The following is a 19,698-nucleotide window of genomic DNA, read 5'->3' as shown; positions in this document are numbered from 1 at the left end:
ATCAACACTCAATGCAGCGGAAGAAACCTTTTACTCTCTTCTTTCATTAGAAAAAAAAGGTAATTCCTAAATGATATGGGTCTGGAGTTATATGCGCTTGAAATGAGGGTGACTGTCCAAAATACAATGCAATACATAATGGTTTATATCGCACTTTAACAACTGCTGAAGCTGGAACAAAGCACTAACACGGAAAAAATAGAAATGCTGCCCCCTTGTGGAAGGGAAAAACGCTGCCAGAGGTCTGATCAGCGTTTTATCGGCACCCCAGCCGCCCAGTCATATTTTCAATTCCCGAATAAATTCGGAAATGGCAGTGAATGAGTAAATTATACCCTTCCTTCTCCTCCTACAACTACTACTGCAACAACTACTGCGACTACTACTACGAATACTACTGAAGGGGTTTGTCAGGATTATTTTGTAAAGTTTTTAACTAGTTTCACTTGTAATTCATTGCGAATACATAATTTATGATGAAAGAAGAGAGTCAAATAATAAATAGGGTAATTTCAGTGTTTTTGTAAAACAATATTTCCTGATCCATGAAAGATCAGCCAGGATGCTCTCACCTGGCTGGTCTCCAGTGCTCGTTTTTGAATATGTGATAGCGATTAGACAGAATAAGAAGTTATCATATTTAAAAGTTTCATGCTGTTATATGCTTAGTCAACATGTGTGACTCGAATACGCAATTGAAGCACAGACAACCTGGGGTCAATCTGAGGTCAAGAGACACAGCAAATTAAACTGTCATCTTCATCGAGGAGATCTGGCCTTGGACAGAATTTAGGACATGGGAACCATGGGGACCTGCTCTTTATCACGGAAACAATTTACGACTTGAAACTCCTTCACAGGAAGAGCTCATTAGCCAGGTTATAAATTTATCAGTTCATGGAAGAGACAATGTTTTATTGCTTACAGCTTAGAATGCCCAGGGGCGTGGTATTCTAATCAAGAAAACTATGTTTTACTAATGTAACACTTAAATTTGCATATACTCTCAATAAATAGCTTGGCAGAGGGCTGCAGAATTCAGGCGTCTGTCATGAATGGCTACGTCTCCTGCCGGCAGTAAAGACAATCTTTCTAGGTCCGAACCTTTGTCCACCGTGTCCGATCGAACATCTCTGACATTATGGCTTGAATATAAAAGGTGAATACAAATGTCCTTATATCATAATATTTATTCCTTATATAATCTTGTTGTGGAAATTTGATTCTTATACTGTATAAACCAACATCCCAAATATAGTCAACTTATGGAGGAACCTCAAAGACAAGCATCAACTCACCCAGTCTTGGCAAAGTTGGTCCAGTAGGTCATTACCACAGCACTGAGCATGACGTCGTTCTTTGAGAAGTTGCAGGGGAAAAGATCAGTTGGGCCGATCATTGGAATTCCAAAAACATAGGGAACCTCATCCCCGTGAGCGGCATCTGACCAGGCAGGCTTCATTAGACTCTGGCAGTGGTGGTAGAAGGCATAAAAGTAGGTGGGTGAGCCATAGCGGGCGTGGAGATCTGCTGTTACCACAGAGGGCTCCACCCACTGGTGATCAGTAAAGAGAGCCACCAGCGTTTTGCGCCTGGTTTCCGGATTTTCTTTGTCGGCCCAGTCTGTGTACATGAACTTAATGGTCTCCCTCAGAGTGTCTTTCCCCTCCGGGTATCCATACAGACTGTCCACAAAGTCAGACACAGAGAAGTCAAAGTCATTCCCGGAGACGCCGTCCTCCGAGTCCACCACGTTCTCCACAAAGCGCAGGCCCTCGCCTTGGTTGACGCCCAGCATGATGTCATAGTTGAGGAACTCCCCTTGCTCCATCAGGATCTCAGGGTCATCAGGAATGACATCGCCATCAATGACAGGTCCAAAAGCCACGTGGTACCTCGCGGGTTGTATGTCCTGCTCCACAAGCTCCCTGGAGCTCTTCTTTCTCAGACAGTCCACCATGTCTAACGTGTCCAGGACGTTGCAGCCCACTTTCTCCGCCAGGAGGCGCGTATACTTGACGGGCTGGTAATTCACCGCCCAGCTGGACAGTGCCGAACCGCTCTGAATGATGGCTCGATGGAAGAGACCTGCAGAAAAACACAAAGAACAGATCATACAGTATGTGGTGTGTCGTGGATAATTCAGTTAGGCGCAGAGAAACACAATGGATGTTCATCTGGCTGCTGTCATGTCGAAGACCTGACTGTCAGCTGCACAGCTGATAAATACAAAGCCCAGATTGACAACAAGTTCTTGCTCCCACATAGGACAACAATGGATGCCTGCAATAATAGAATCATGTCTACGATAATGAATGCGCAGATGGCCTGGTCTTACAGACTGCTCGCAGACAAATGAGAGTACAGACACTGTCATTTCCTTTCTGATCGCTACAACAATCAGAATGTGCATGCTTGTCGGAGGCTAGGAGATGCTAAGAATATGGCGCTGCTTTGTTTTGTTGCAGTTTGAAAATGAAGTGGAAAAATAGAAAGTGCATTGAGACAAAATGTTCACGCATCTTCAGCAGTGTTTGAAATAACATCTGCCCAGAGGCCCGGGGAATACAACTTTTACGTCAGGCGTACAACTTTCAAAACGTCTCGGCCGACAACTTCTTCAAGAAAAAAAAAAAAAAAAAAAACGTTTTTTTTTTTTTTTTTCAAATCAAACGTTTGTTTTATTCAATGTAGCAAAAGCTGCAAGCAAACTGCTACAAGCCACGTGGACTCCTCTTTCTAAGTGCCTTTCAAAACTCTAAAGTACACTTTACAGTCACGGTATAGTCCGAAGCACGAAACAGGCTTCTGATTGGCTGCCGTGCCGAGTATGCAAATTGCCAAAGGAACGTTCGTTTGGCAATTTACATACAACATTTCGTGCCTCGGACTATACCGTGACTGTAAAGTGTACTTGAGAGTTTTGAAAGGTGCTTAGAGAGAGGAGTCGACGTAACATTTAGCAGACAACGCAACATAAACATTGCATTGTGCACCATGACGACAAACGACAACTGGAGCAAAATCTTCAGCAAGGGATATTTACCATAAATTAAGCAAGGGAGCATTTGCCACTACACTGTATAGTGCCACTTAGCAGTTTTTTTTGACGACGATACTAGTGCAGCGTGTTCTACCGGAAACAAATTCCTTGTGTGTTCTACATACTTGGCAATAAAGATGATTCTGATTCTGATTTCCTGTAGGTACTTCCTTAATTAAAAAAAAACCTTTATACTTCGCATTTTTTTTTTTTTTTGCGATTGGTCGTCTTTGTTTGTGTTTCAAGTTGTGAAAAATGGGGCAGGCAACTTTATGGCCAGGCAGGCAACTTTATGGCCAGGCAGGCAACTTTATGGACAGGCAGGCAACTTTATGGCCGGGCAGGCAACTTTTCAGAGTTGTCTGCCCTGGTGTCCGCTAATTTTTTGTCAAGAGTTTCAGACATTGATCTTCTCTGATATTCTCTACCAACATTAACTCATTCGCTGCCAGACATGTGCAAAAATGTGTCCACTAGAGTGCCAGGGTTTTTGTCATTGTCACTTGAATTCCAGGACCCATAGAATATTGAGTTTTACGACTACATAAACATTCAGTACAGCGTGAGAAACCTTAGATTCTCTTCGTACTTCAGAAAAGTAGTTAATTCCTAAATGATATGGGTCTGGAGTTATATGAGCCTGAAATAAGGGCAGCTGACCAAAATACAATGCAGTACATACAAATTGGTTTTATATAGCGCTTTAACAACAGCAGAAGCTGGAACAAAGCGCTAACATGGAAAAAATTGATGGAGACGTCACGTGGAAGGGGCGGAGCTTATCTAAGGATTGTTTTTTTTCTACAAGTCACACACAGTGAACCCCATTTCAACCACTTAGTTATTCACAATTTCTCTTCTAACAGACCGTACTGACATTGACCTTTTATAGATACAACTACTTTAGCATCTGTTTTTTTTTTTTTGTAAACGCCCCGAGCCCCCCCTACCTCCCCACCCGCCATCGAAAATGTGCACTCACATTTAATCACTGGCTTCTACAGGATATTGTGGGTGGATTGCTATAAATAAAAAGTAAACTCCTACTCCTTATTCACAGAGCTGTGCACTTTACTTGCCAACAAAATAATACCTGGTGGCATACACAGAGAGAAAGTGTGTGTGTGTGTGTGTGTGTGCAATGCATGGCAATAAACACATTTTGATACAGACTTCCTGTGATGTAAGTTGATATACGATATCTCAGTGTTGTGTGTGCAGAGGAAACCAACGCAAACAGTCTCATGGGTTCTCTCCGAAATCAAATTACCGCTTAGTAACAGCGGAACAATGAAGGAAATCCAAGACAACTTTTTTTTTTAACCACAAGGCAAACATCCCAAATAAGAAACATAATTTCCTCAGAAATAATTTAATTGCATCCCTTTCGAAAAATGTTATTTTATCCGGTAGATTAAAAGCGACATTGCTTCTGTGTGCGGTATCACTGTCATCCACGAGTCTCGGAATCACAGCGCGCTGAGCTGGCGATCAAGGGGTCAAAGGCCATGCTCCAGCCGCTTGACCGTACTGCTTTATTGGTCATGTCATCGTTACGGTCATAGTGATTGACATCCATTGATGTTACGGCGGCGGTGGTTGGCGCAACAGACGACGAGTCATTACGAGCGGTAACAGAACATCACACATCGTGCGGCGTACAAGAGTAATAATAATAAATAATAATAATAATACATTTCATTTATAAGCGCCTTTCAAAACTCTCAAGGTCACTTTACAGTCACGGGAGCAAGCTCGAGAGATAGATAGCAAGCTAGCTCGATAGATAGATAGCAAGCCAGCTCGATAGATAGCTAGCAAGCTAGCTCGCTATATAATAATAATACATTTCCTTTATAAGCGCCTTTCAAAACTCTCAAGGTCACTTTAGTCACGGGAGCTGGCTTGATAGATAGGGAGCAAGCTAGCTCGATAGATAGATAGCAAGCTAGCTTGATAGATAGCTAGCAAGCTAGCTCTATAGATAGCAAGCTAGCTCAATAGATGGATAGCAAGCGTGCTCGCTAGATAATAATAATAATAATAATAATAATAATAATAATAATAATAAATGTCCTTTATAAAAAACTCTCAAGGTCACTTTACAGTCACGGGATAAGTTTTTCCGTGGGTGAGCAGCGATAGCAGAAATAACTCAAATAGATAGAGAGCTAGCTAGCTGGCTATTAGATAAGTAATAGCTAGCTATTCTTAAAATAGCATTTTCTGTGTAGCTCTCTCTCTTGTTTCTATTTATAATTGTATTTTATTTATTGCGTTCCTTTTGTGATTGTATTTTATTTATTATAGTACCTATGGTGGTCTGTGACTGTAAAGGGTCCTTGAAAGGTGCTTAAAATGTAATGTATTATTATTTAATTATCTGGCTATCTCGCTAGCTATCTAGCGAGCTAACTATTTGCTATCTCGCTAGCTAGCTATCTATTTGCTATCTCGCCAGCTATCCATCTAGTTAGCTATCTATTAGCTGTCTAGGTAGCTAGCTAGGATACTCCACGAACGCTGTGTGCACTTTTAAATAATTTGATGTATTCCAGAGTTTAGAGGTCAAATTAAAATTTGCAGAGTGAAGGTGAAATGTTGTAACGCTGGATAAATGGTTGTAGAATAGTGTCATGAAATAATATTTTATCTAAAGTGTGGGTGGCTGCTGGAGTATTTGTGTTTATGATGTAAACACAGAGACTTAAGTGCCAGATATATCACTTTGCTAGCCTTAATCAGCGGCAACGGGGCAGGGGCTTATTTCTTCTTGGCAAAGATTAAGTGTTTATTTACACTTCTCTTTACATTTCTTCGCAGGTAGTAAGTAGAATTAATTTGTATGCTTGGGTAAATCCCGAGATGTTTTTGAAAGTTACACTCTGGTGCTGGTTCCGATTGCGGTGATTTCAGCACGCAAGTTGTCGGAATGCTGAGACAAGCAATCACAAAGACGTTGTCGTGCACACAATTTGTTCATCTATTTTAGAGTCACGTTTTATTCAACAGAGTGCTCAATTCAAGAACATAATGTGCAGATTGTTTTGAATGAAATACAGTGATACCTTAGCTTACGAAATTAATTGGTTCCCAGAAAGTGTGTGTCAGGCGAAAAGTGTGTCTTCCAAACATTAATTTCTCATAGGAAACCATTAAAAATGAGAATAATCCGTTTCCAGGTCTCCATAAAACATAATTGTCTACAAAGTAAGCCTTCAAACTACACAAAATATACCTTATTTTATGTATAATAAATGTGTTGTTGAATTGTAATTAAAGAAATAAACTGTACTATATAATAAAGTAGTTTTATTTACCTTTGTGATGGTTATTGATGTAGTTGCCTCTTGATGATATCCGAGTGAAGTTGCCTTGCTTTCTTCACGATAATACCCTCACTCACAATGTCCCCTGCTAGCTGCTTTTTGTTAATCCAAATCAAGAGAAGTTTTTCAAGCTCTTCTGTTGCCTGAGACCGTTGCTTAGACAACACAGAAACAGCCTTAGCCACACGTAGCAATGGTCAACTTAACATACTGGTACTGGGACGCTAAGTCACACAAACGCACACCTCGTTCGTGTTTTTCGAGGATCTCCTTCTTCTGCTTTACCGTAATTTTGTCCTCTTCAGCTGTGGTGGGGTCTTTTTCTGTCCCAAAAAAGCAAAAGTACTCCACTCGAAAACAAACCACGTAAGCCAGGTATGTACTCAGAATGGGTGTGTGGAACAGTAGCCTGGCAGCCATGATGGCGCTGTTTGGCCGTGTGGTTTGGTGTTTTTCCGCCGAAAACTAGTCCGCCAGCCATTGTGGCGCTCCGTGTGTTTCCCAAAAACTAGTTTGTATGCCAAGATTATATTCTCGCAAATTTAATGTTCCTACGGTGAAAATTTAATTTGCTAAATTCACGGACATTAAATTCACAAGCATATAGTCTCGGCTGATGAACTAGTTTTCGGCAGACGAAACAAACCACACGGAGCGCCACGGTGACTGGCGGACTAGTTTTCATCACCCCCTTTCTTTGAGTGCGGATGTGGTTCGTTATCGAGTGTAGTACTTTTGCTATTATGGGACAGAAAAAGACCCCGCCACAGGCTAGTGTTAAGATGAAGAAGACACAAAAGAAAATTACGGTCGAGCAGAAGGAGATCATCGAAAAACACGAATGAGGTGTGCGTTTGTGTGACTTAGCGTCCGAGTACCAGTAACGCTAAATCAACTATTGCTACCATCCTTAAGAACAAGGAGGCTATTAAGAGTGCGTGTGTGGCTAAGGGTGTTTCTGCGTTGTCTAAGCAACGGTCTGAGGCAATAGAAGAGGTTGAAAAACTTCTGTTGATTTGGATTAACGAAAAGCAGCTAGCAGGGGACAGTGTGAGTGGGGGTATTATCGCCGAGAAAGCACGGCAACTTCACTCGGATATCATCAAGAGGCAACTACATCAACGACCATCACAAAGGTACATAAAACGACTTTATTATTATACAGTACAGTTTATTTCTTTAAATACAATCCAATAGCACATTTATTATACATAAAACAAGGTATAGTTTGTGTAGTTTTAATGTTTATTTAGTAGAAAATTACGTTTTATGGGGACCTGAGAACGGATTATTGTTATTTTAATATGGGAAATAAATGTTCGGAAGACGAACCTTTCGCCTTACACACACTTTATGGGAACCAATTAAGTTCTTGAGCTGAGGTATGACTGTATTTGATTCAGGGAAAGATTTGAGAACGCATCATGGAAGTTGACCTGATTTATTTGCCTTCGTGGACCACATAAAATGATATGGCGGGCCAGAGCTTGAGTTTGACACTTGTGGTCTAGATATTCCCTGCGTTTGACTGCCAACAAGCGCAGCCTAGACCCTTCATCTAACCTCAAGTCAGGTGGGATCGACTGCGGTTTACCCACAACTCTAATGAGGACACGCCGTTAGGAAGTTGACATCACAATTTACATTGAACACATAGCCTGATTGTGAGCTGTTTGAAAGGCTTTGCACAAGACAAGATCATAGCCTCTGCATCATGAGACGTGTACTAAAAAAGGCCACAGAGAAATTTTCAGCTGTTGTCAGGCTCCATGGATGCATGGCTTGAGGAGCCCGCGATGAGAAGAAAGGAGCATCACTAGAGAGTGCCGGTGCATACATGGAATTGTCGCAACTTGGAATTGAAGCGGATTTACATGGATTTTTTTTGGTCAATGGATGCTACAGCTTCGTGTTTGCTTTCAATATTTAGCTTGTAGTAGACGTGCACATTTCACCATGATGTCCCTGATCCACTGGTGAAATGGACACTTTGATTCTTTCCTCTTTCATCTAGAACTGCTTCATGTAACAAAGAGGGTACAGAAAGAGCTTAAGAATGAATGACTTTATGTGTCTTTGTGTTGTCATAGTATATGTTATTTAGTTTTTTTTTGTTCTTTTGACTTCAAGATGGCGCCGCCAGAGTGGCTGCCTTTACAGCAGCTCCTGTCTTTATTTTTTCTACTTCTTTCTTTCCTTTCCTCACTTTGCTGCTGAGACTAATAAAGGGAAATCGAATCCAAAAGAAGACATTCTAAGGTTTCTAACACTGTATTGAAAGTTTATGTAGTCCTAAAACTCAATACTCTGTGAAAATGACAAAAACCCTGGCATTGGAGTTGACACATTTTTGCATATCGTCTGGCAGTGAACGAGTTAATATGGCCATTAACTCATTCACTGCCATTCACAAATGTATTCGGGAAATTGAAAATATGACGTAGACAGCCATTTGCGAATTTGTTCGGTTTTTGTGTTTTATTGTTTGTTTAGGTGCCGGTAAAGCGCTGGTCAGACCTCTGACAATGCCTTTTCCTTTCCATGAGGGCCTAGCATTTGCCATTTGTCCATGTTTGTACTTTGTTCAAGCTTCAGCTGTTGTTAAAGTGCTATATAAACCAATATATATGTATTGCATTGTCTTTTGGACAGTCACCCTCATTTCAAGCTCATATAACTCCAGACCCATATAATTTAGGAATTATTTTTTTTTATGATAAAAGAAGAGAGTCTAATGTTTCTAATACTGTATTGAATGTTTATGACATCCTCAAACTCAATATTCTGTAGTTTGAGTGAAAATGACAAAATAGTAATAATAATAATAATAATAATAATAATAATAATAATAATAATACATTTCATTTATAAGCGCCTTTCAAAAACTCTCAAGGTCACTTTCTGTGAAGACTCCCTTTTGAAAGTTTTCTTGACTTCTGAGCCATCGCTCGGTGCTTGACTATTTATTTTTTATTTCATTTTATTTACATTTTTTTGTAATGCTTTGTGCTATGAGCCTCAAGCATGCCGCTGCTACTCAACAAGAAACAAAGATGCACACTCAAGGTGCTACAATGTCTTTGCCTGAGGAGAAGGTGAGCCACATTCGGCGATGCTCTTTGAGCTGTTTATTGAACAGGACAGCCGATCAAAGAAACAACTACACTCCCAAGGAGCTGCTGTAGGATGCAGATTCACGCCTAACGGGCAGATGCGAGCTAAACCTGATCTTGTCACTGACGGTTCAGGTAGCAGATCAGCTTGGGTGGTCGGATTTGCTGGTTAAACATTATTATAGTGTTCGGGATCATTGCCTTTTATGCATAAGAATATAAATTCCAAGAATTTCAAATATTTGAATCCAATAAGTGAGTAAAATAAATATGTCAGAGAAAGATTTGTAATAACAGCTAACATTTTTTACTCAGATTTGAACGATGAATGAAGTGAAGGAAATGAGTACCGTATTTTCCACGTTATAAGGCATACACAAAAGCGTCATTTTCTTCAAAAGATGACCCTGCAATTTATAATCCGGTGCGCCTTATTTGTAAGGTAATATAGTACAGTGATACCTCGGTTTACAAACCCCTTGGTTTATGAACTTTCCGGTTTACGAACGTTAAATTTATGAAATTTTACCTTGGCATACAAACTTTTTTTCGGGGGTACACACGGAGCGCCACACTGAGTGATGTGTCGTTCGCGAATGAGTCCGTTCTTCTAACAACAAAATGGCAGCCAACTGTTTTTTTTCCTCTATTCCCCGCCCCCAGTCTTAGGTTGAAGCCACGTGATTGGTCAAGAATGCAGCAGTGAGGGGAGGTGGTTTAAATATTAAAGATACCGGCAGACGACAGTGAGAGTTTCAACTTTGATAGTTCAAAGATAGAGTGTAGACTGCAAGGTTAAAATATCCCATCAATCAGGCTCCACAAACAATCCGCACAAGCCATCTGTACACTTGATGCAAAAAGCTATCAACCCAGCTCAACAGAAAACAATTGATGAGGAACTAGATAAAATGATCACAGGGAAAGCACCTCCAAGGGATCATTCCTCAAGATGGTGAAAGAAGAAGGTCACGTTCCTCATCAAGTGTTTAATGTTGATGAAACCGGCCACTCCATTCCATCAAGCCATCAACGACCATCACAAAGATAAATAAAATGACATTATACAGTGCAGTTTATTTCTTTAATTATAATACCATAGCAAATTTATTATACATAAAATAAGGTATATTTTGTGTAGTTTTAAGGCTTAGAAAATTAGAAAGTAGAAAATTATGTTTTATGGGGACCTGGGAAAATTAGAAAGTAGAAAATTATGTTTTATGGGGACCTGGGAACGGATTATTCTCATTTTAATGGTTTCCTATGGGAAATTAATTTGTGGGATACACACTTTTCGTCTTACACACTCTGTCTGGGAACCAATTAAGTTCGTAAGCCAAGGTATCACTGTACAAGGAGCACCGGGCTATAAGGTGCACCTTCAATGAATGAAAAAAAGTTTTGCAAATAAAATATATTTAAAACATATATATAAGTTTTCCAAATATAAGGCACACCACATTATAAGGTAGAGGCTGGGTTTATGCACTATTTCTTCGACAGTGAGGAAATGGAGTCAGCGGCTGCTGACAGTAGTTGCGAGACCTTTATATTACAGTAAAGTCTCGTTATATCGATATCGGATATATCGATAGTCCCGGTTATATCGATACTATTTCTATGCACGCACGGAGAAAATTACATGCAAACAGGGTCGGATATATCGATAGTCCCGGTTATATCGATATTTTTTCGGACTCCCTTGAATATCGATATAACGAGACTTTAATGTACTTCACATATAAAGTGTACCGGATTATAAGGTGCAGGGTCATTTTCAACTTCTTTCTTTCCTCTTCCCTCCATAACTTTGCTGCTGTGAAATGTAAAAGTCATCACTGCGAGTCTAATAAAGGTAAATCCAATTCAATCCACCTGCGTATAAGGCGCAGGGTCATGTTTTGAAGGAAATCAAGGCTTTTAGGTGCGCCTTATACACCGGAAAATATGGTATTTTTATTTGCGAACATACTATGAATACAAGAGGGACTCCCTGGTCCTACCTGCCAGGGTGTGTATCAAAAGCCGCAGATGAGTGACTGGTGAGGAGGACTGAGCATTACTGACGCTACCGAGATTTATCTTTGGCTTTGTTTGATGAAAGGGAGCAAAAGTGAGTTGGGCTTCACCATTGTTTGCTGAGAATCATATAAATCCAGCTTGCAGGAGCTGCCACCGGGGCAATAAATATGTATTAGAGCTGTGTGTGATGAGCCCCACTGTGGATGGTGGAAGCCCACTCTGGAAGGTCAGAGAGAAGGAGAAAGAAAGAGGGAGAGAGATGGAGTGAGAGAGACTGAAAGAGAGGGAGGAGATTGAGGGAAAGAGAGATAGAGAGAGAGGGAGAGAGAGAGGAAGGGAGAGAGAGAGAGGAATATATAGATAGAGAGAGAGACAGAAAGAGAGAGAGAGAGAGAGAGAGAGAGAGAGAGAGAGAGAGAGAGAGAGAGAGAGAGAGAGAGAGAGAGAGAGAAAGTGAGGGATGGAGAGAGAGACTGATAGAAAGATAGAGAGAGCGATAGAGACAGACAGACAGAGAGACACAAAGAGACACAGAGAGACACGGATAGATAGAGAGAGAGAGAGAGAGAGAGAGAGAGAGAGAGAGAAAGAGAGACAAAAAGAGAGAGATAGAAAGTGAAGGATGGAGAGAGAGACTGATAGAAAGATAGAGAGAGTGATAGAGACAGACAGACAGAGACAGACAGACACAGAGAGACACGGATAGATAGAGATAGAGATAGAGAGAGAGAGACAAAAAGAGAGAGAGATAGAGAGAAAGTGAAGGATGGAGAGAGAGACTGATAGAAAGACAGACAGACAGACAGACAGACAGACAGACAGACAGACAGACAGACAGATAGATAGATAGATAGATAGATAGATAGATAGAGCAAGAGAGAGTGCAAGAGAGATAGAGAGAGATGAAGTGATGGGAGAAAGAGACAGACAGATAGAGAGAGATAGAGACAGAGACAGAGAGATAGAAAGAGAGAGAGAGAGAGAGAGAGAGAGAGAGAGAGAGAAAGTGAGGGATGGAGAGAGAGACTGATAGAAAGATAGAGAGAGTGATAGAGACAGACAGACAGAGACAGACAGACACAGAGACACAAAGAGACACAGATAGATAGAGGTAGAGAGAGAGAGAGAGAGAGAGAGAGAGAGAGAGAGAGAAAGAGAGACAAAAAGAGAGAGATAGAAAGTGAAGGATGGAGAGAGAGACTGATAGAAAGATAGAGAGAGTGATAGAGACAGACAGACAGAGACAGACAGACACAGAGAGACACGGATAGATAGAGATAGAGATAGAGAGAGAGAGACAAAAAGAGAGAGAGATAGAGAGAAAGTGAAGGATGGAGAGAGAGACTGATAGAAAGACAGACAGACAGACAGACAGACAGACAGACAGACAGACAGACAGACAGATAGATAGATAGATAGATAGATAGATAGATAGATAGAGCAAGAGAGAGTGCAAGAGAGATAGAGAGAGATGAAGTGATGGGAGAAAGAGACAGACAGATAGAGAGAGATAGAGACAGAGACAGAGAGATAGAAAGACAGAAAGAAAGAGTGTGTGTGTATGTTTATGTATGTGCAGGTGTGTCAGTGCTGACTATCATGATACATAAAGATGATGAATTCACTACACATCATCGTAACGCTGTAAATATTTGCGAATCTCTTTAATTTAAAGAGAAGAAACACTCTCATTGTCGGTTCCTATCCTTTGTCAAAGCAAAAGATCCCTCTATCGTTATCTGCCTGTTTGACATGCTCCAAGCCAACACCTCAACCATGATCTGATCCATCAAAGCAACGGCGCTGCTGGCAGATTGAGGTCACACTGAATTATGACTGGAGTTGCCAGGTAATCACTCATTGGGTCACGGCGAAAATGCCTGTCGTGTCGCAACGATGCGGTGGGTTGACCTTGACCGTACTGCCCCTTCACTTGACACCCGTTAAACGGGCATGAGGTTCAGGCCTTTGGGGGTAATTTATTGTCGATAAAGGGGGAGGGGTCAAAAATGGATGACCCTTGGATAGGTTAGAGCAACGCAATTCACAACCACAGGCTCACACCTCATATTTGAAGAGGTGTCGTTTAGATTGAGAAAGCCAATGGGGCATTTGTGGAAATGGTTAACGTGATCAAGCAGTGCTTTGTATGCATGTTAATGGAGTAGCACATTCAGTTGGCAATGATGCCTAAATCCACCATATTACTTTGTAATCTGGAGTAGCTGGCAAATGTCACTGAAGCATAAGTACTGTATTTTCTGGTCTATAAGGCACACCTAACAACTTCTTCAAGGAAAAAGAATATTTTTTTTTTTCTCAAATCAAATGTTTGTCTTATTCAATAAAGCAAAAGCTACAAGCAAACCGCTACATAGCCACGTGGATGCATCTTTCTAAACGCCTTTCAAAACTCTCAACTACACTTTATAGTCACGGTATAGTCCAAAGCACGAAACAGACTTTGCCGAGTATGCAAATTGCCAAACGAATGTTCGTTTGGCAATTTGCATACTCGGCACGGCGGCCAATCAGAAGCCTGTTTCGTGCTTCGGACTATATCGTGACTGTAAAGTGTACTTGAGAGTTTTGAAAGAGGAGCCAACGTGGCTTTTAGCAGACAACACAACGCAAACATTGCATTGTGCACCATGACGACAAACGACAACAGGAGCAAAATCTTCAGCAAGGGATATTTACCATAAATTAAGCAAGGGAGCATTTGTGGTAGGTACATACTTCCTTAAAAAATGCATTTCGTCATCTTATTGTATTTCAAGTTGTGAAAAATGGGGCAGGCAACTTTATGGCTGGGCAGGCAATTTTATGGCCGGGCAGGCAACTTTTCAGAGTTGTCCGCACTGGTGTCCCCTAACTTTTTGTCCTGAATTTCAGACACTGCTTTACAGTAGATAGTATTCAACTGAATTACTTTCCCTTTCCTGGAGTTGCCACAGTAATGGTTTAGTGAAGAGCAGTGGAGTTTAAAACAGACGGATTGACCTTCTTGCGCTCTATCCGGACTATAAAAGAGGCTGTGTTTGAGAGGCCGGTGTTTTCATCTATTAGGGTGAGACATGCTTCATGCTCACCTTATATAATGTTGTTTGGTCTCTGACGGGCTCGGCTGTTTGCCTGCAGGCAGCAGCTTTGGACAGATAAAGAGTTTGATCCATAAGTGTGGATGTAGGGGGGGGGGGGGGAAGAGGGAGTGAATCAAAAAAAGTAGAGCAGAGAAGACTGATATGAAGGATGGAGGAGAAATAAAATTAAAAAAAACGGCCATATTAGGAAGTCCAAGATGGCGCCCGAGTAGGCAGCCGTCAGCAACCGCTACCTCTTTTGTTGTTTTTGTGTTTTCTTTTGTCACTTCAGTGTTGTTGTGCGTCATGTGGAACGGACAGGGATTGTTTTTCAGCATTTTTGGCCATGACATTCATCAAGCAGGAGACTTTTCAGCAGCACGAATATACCAGAACCGTTTTTGATTGGGAGGAATGTCATTGCCATTTGACTGTCATCGCTGGACAGCTCTGGGCTTTTTTTGTCCTTGTCAATGGCTAGCATTTTCACAGCTTGAGGAGCCCGCGACGAGAAGAAAGGAGCGTCAGCGCAGAGCGCCGGATGCGTTTGTGGAACTGTCGTGACTTGGAATTGAAGCGGATTTACGTGGGAGAGGAGATGGGAGACTCGTCACCAACTCAAAAACAAGACTTCCTGAATATTCAGCGCGAGTCTTAAAACGTAAAATATAGCTATATGCGGTGGAATCTTTGTAAAATACGCTCAGTAGAAGTCATTTGAAGCCGTTTTACAAATTATGGACACAACTTGTCCGTCGGTTGTCTTTTAATGACTGTGTCTTTGTGTTGGCATATTACTTTGTTCTTTTGACTTCAAGATGGCCCGACGAGAGTGGCAGACCTTTACAGCAGATCCTGTATTTTGTTTTTCTATTTCTTCCTTCTCCTTCCTCTTACTTTCATCACTTTGCTGCTGTGAAATGAAAATTTCTCAACTGTGAGATTAATCAATCCAATCCAATCCATATTGGCAGGCCGCGTGCATCTGCACACGGCACGTGTGGTATTTCCTACAAATTACGACAAGACCGTTTACATTCCCCGGTCAAGACAACACACGGCTCACACATGCATGCACAAAAGCTGGCGTCCCTCTCCCCGTATGCACAGCACAGCGTGGTTTCATCTCCATCTTGAACTCACCAATCAGGCTGCTAATCAACAAGCAGGCAGATGAGGCATAACCTGAGTAGAAAATAATTTGCAGTTTAATTCACTGAATTTATTTATGTCTGCGGATGAAGCTTAAAACTTGAGGACGTTTCCGATTAGTTTGGAGAATGTCCCAACGGGGCTAAAACTACATTCTCGAAAGCAATACTGCGTGACTGTTTTAAACATTGTGGTGCATTTTTGATGCACTCTCCGGGACTATGAAATTGGATGTGGCCCTAAATGTACAATAATGTTTTTCATTATTTTAAAAATGCCATTTAATCCAGTTGTGCAGGAAATGCCATTATAATGGCAAACATTTAGAGTATTTTACATCACTTAAAGGACAACCGACGTCACTTTTTTGTTTTTTAACTGACATCAGAAAAATGTTTTATAGCATCTAAAATACCCAAAACACGCAGTATGATATTTTTAGTCAAATGCAAAACACCAAGAAAAATGACTTAAAGTGTCCAAAATGTACAAAAAAATTGAGCTGCGAATCGGGCATTTTGAGAAAGTCCGGCCCCCAGTTCGTGACGTCACGCAAAGATGTCTTGCATTTCTGGAGAATCAAAACAATGGCTTCAGATTCGGAGAATATGCTTTCTTGTTACACATCCAGTTATGAATATGATTCAAATAGTTCTGAAGAGGAAAGCATACATGTTTGCAATCGATTAAAGAATTTATTCCGTGCCATTATGAGGCAACATTGAGGGGAAACGTCTCACCGAAAAAGAGGCACAAAATGGCGACCTCCTGTGGCCAACTCCGTTTCCACAGGCTGATAAATTCCTTATATGGAGCTTGGACACCCTCTTCTGGCGGCTTTTGGGTGCAACACAAGGTTTTCAGACCAAACAGTACAGCAAAATACATTGACGTGATGGAAGGACTGCTAAAGGACAACCGACGCCTCCGGACAAATTATGGACACAACTTGTCCGGAGACGTCGGTTGTCCTTTGAAGGAACGAGTATGCAAATTGTCAAAACGAATCGAAATTCCGAAATTTCCAAACCGAACGGAGATTTAGAAATCTGAATCATTTTTTCAGATTTTGAAATCTTCGTTCAAACGCTTGCTTTATTCGATAAAGCAAACCTTTGATTTGAAAAAAAATCTTTAATTTTTTTTCTTGAATTTGTCGGCCACCCGGGCGGAGATGTTTTGTAAGCTGTATGCGCGATGTAAAAGTTGCACGCCCCTGGCGTCCGGGCAGACGTTGTTTCAGACACTGGTACCAGTCAAGAGGCGAGCAGCAGCATTCTGGACCAGCTGGAGATGTTTCATGGAGGATTGGCTGACTCAAAGTAAAGGGCATTACAGTAATCGAGCAAAGATGTGACAAAAGCATGAATTACTGCTTCAAGGTGCTCATGAGAAAGGAGAGGTTTTATATTATCCAGTTGCCGAAGATGAAAGAAGCTGGATTTAACAACAGCACCAATTTGTCGGTCACATTTAAAGTCACTGTCCAGTTTAAGACCCAAATTTGAGGCATGAAATAAAATGTTTGAATGGTACTTCTTGTCAGTCGGTGGCAAGTTTGGTAGATGTGAACACAATCACTTGACATTTAGACATTTAAAGGTCACAAAAATAAGTTCATTGTATGCTTCTTTAACGGTTTTGAAAAATAATCAAATGACATTTTTCCTCGCTATATTGTGATTGCATTTTAATAGGTACTTATTTTGTCCTCCTCTTATTTATGCGTTTGGACAAACAAACAAAAAAATATTTATTACAACAAAAAATATCAGATTGATTCGACATCAATGTTTTGGATTTATTGTTTGTTGTGGCGTTCACTGAAATGAAGGCAAATTCAAGCATTAATATGAAAGACATGATTCATTTACTTCAATTAGAGTTGGTAGCTTACAAAACACTTTGACTTTCAGTCTTTGAATCGATCGCAATGAATGTTTCACAGAATTCAACCAAACATATCATATCCCCCCCCCAAACCTCGGTTTACGAACCCCTTAGCAGCCGAACTTTTTGGTATACGAATGTTAAATTTATGAAAATGTTATCTTGGCATACAAACTATTTTTCAGAATACACACGAAGCGCCACGAGTGATGTGTCGTTCATGAATGAGCCCGTTCTAACAAGAAAATGTCCTCTATTCCCCGCCCCCAGTCTTCGGTTAAAGCCACGTGATTGGTCAAGAACGCAGCAGTGAGGGGATGTGGTTTAAACATTAAAGAGAGAGTGAAAATTTGATATAAAACGGTGAAATTTTGACTTGTTTCAACTTTGATAGTTCAAAGGCAGAGTGTAGACTGCAAGGTTAAAATTCCCATCAATTAGGCTCCACAAATAACCAGCACGAGCCATCTGTATACTTGATGCAAAAAGCTATCAACCCAGCTAAACAGAACAAAACTGATGAGGAACAAGGTAACATTATCGCCTAGAAACCACCTACAAGGGATCATTCCTCAAGATGGTGAACGAAGAAGGCTACGTTCCTCATCAAGTGTTTAAGGTTGATGAAACCGGCCACTCCATTCCATCAAGCCATCGACGACCATCACAAAGGTAAATAAAACGACTTTAATATATAGTACAGTTTATTTCTTCAATTATAATACCATAGCACATTTATTATACATTAAATAAGGTATATTTTGCGTAGTTTTAAGGCTTAGAAAATTAGAAAGTAGAACATTATGTTTTATGGGGACATGGGAACGGATTATTCTCATTTTAATGATTTCCCATGGGAAATTAATTTTTGGGATACACACTTTTCGCCTTGCACACTGTCTGGGAACCAATTAAGTTCGTAAGCCAAGGTATCACTGTACTTGGCCAAAAAAGATTCTGATTAAAGGATCACATACATACATTTTTATTCAGCCCATAAAGAAACTACAGTGATCAAACCACTCTTTTGCCCTCGTCATTGAGTCACATCTACATAGTCATAACTTTCTCGCGCAGCCTCCGCGCTAAGACCAGGGGGTTGCACGTTGAAGCCTTTCCAATTGCAATCACGCAAGTGTTACTAATGCCGTTGCCTGCGAGAAGCAAAGGCTGTTTATCTCCATGTCCTTCATTGTGTTCTGGCATTCGAGGCAGCATTCACCGCGCTCGCTCCATGCCGCATGTTGTGTTTAGATGCAAGCCTGATATGGGGGCACAACAACACTCGCGCCGCCTCAAATAGGCGGCACTGCGGAAATGGGAAGAATAATGAGTTATTACAGGGTTATCTGTGTGTATCTCCATGTCATGACTGCGTAAGCGTCTCTGCTAATCTAATTAGATGAGACAAGTTGTTAAAGATGTTTTCTGATTCCTCCCGATTCTCCTGCTGTGTCCACAAATAGATTCCTGAGAGGGAGCTGAGAGGAAATGATTAGAGTCTATAGTTCCCAGAGACTGTGCTTAATTGGACGATGGGCCATGTGATAGTTGGGCGGCAGAAGTAAAAGTCATGACTCTTGCTTGTTTTGACAGATACTGCACGCTGAAAGGACAACCTAAACCATTTTTTTGTTTCCTAACTGCCATCAGAAAAACGTTGTATCGCATCTAAAATACCCAAAACACGCAGGTTGATATTTTTAGTCAAATGCAAAACGCCAATAAAAACGAGTTAAAGTGTCCCAAAATTACTTCAAAATGACCTCGGAGATGCCGAGTTTCAGAAGGTGCCGCCCCCTTGTTCGTGACGCCACACCAGGACGTCTTGCCTTGCTCGAGAATCAAAACAATGGCTTCAGATTCGGAGAAGATGCTTTCTTGTTACTCATACAGTTATGAATATGATTCAAATACAGTAAAGTCTCGTTATATCGATATTCAAGGGAGTCCGAAAAAATATCGATATAACCGGGACTATCGATATATCCGACCCTGTTTGCATGTAATTTTCTCCGTGCGTGCATGGAAATAGTATCGATATAACCGGGACTATCGATATA

At 41.0% G+C, this 19,698-nt stretch overlaps 1 protein-coding gene across 3 annotated transcripts in view; it reads right to left on the bottom strand.

Moving 5' to 3' along the window:
• nlgn3a (neuroligin 3a) overlaps positions 1–19,698 on the bottom strand; it is a 232,790-nt gene that overhangs the window by 15,327 nt on the left and 197,765 nt on the right. For all 3 annotated transcript variants that reach the window (XM_089019990.1, XM_089020000.1, XM_089020009.1), the window contains one exon: positions 1,299–2,088. In XM_089019990.1, coding sequence (XP_088876116.1) covers positions 1,299–2,088 — 790 coding nt within the window. The remainder of the gene's footprint in view (positions 1–1,298; positions 2,089–19,698) is intronic.

Source organism: Hippocampus bargibanti, linkage group LG02 (assembly GCF_051943395.1).
Source record: "Hippocampus bargibanti isolate YZ-2025 linkage group LG02, ASM5194339v1, whole genome shotgun sequence".
NCBI classification, from domain to species: Eukaryota; Metazoa; Chordata; class Actinopteri; order Syngnathiformes; family Syngnathidae; genus Hippocampus; species Hippocampus bargibanti.
This window is presented reverse-complemented; position numbering and strand designations above follow the sequence as displayed.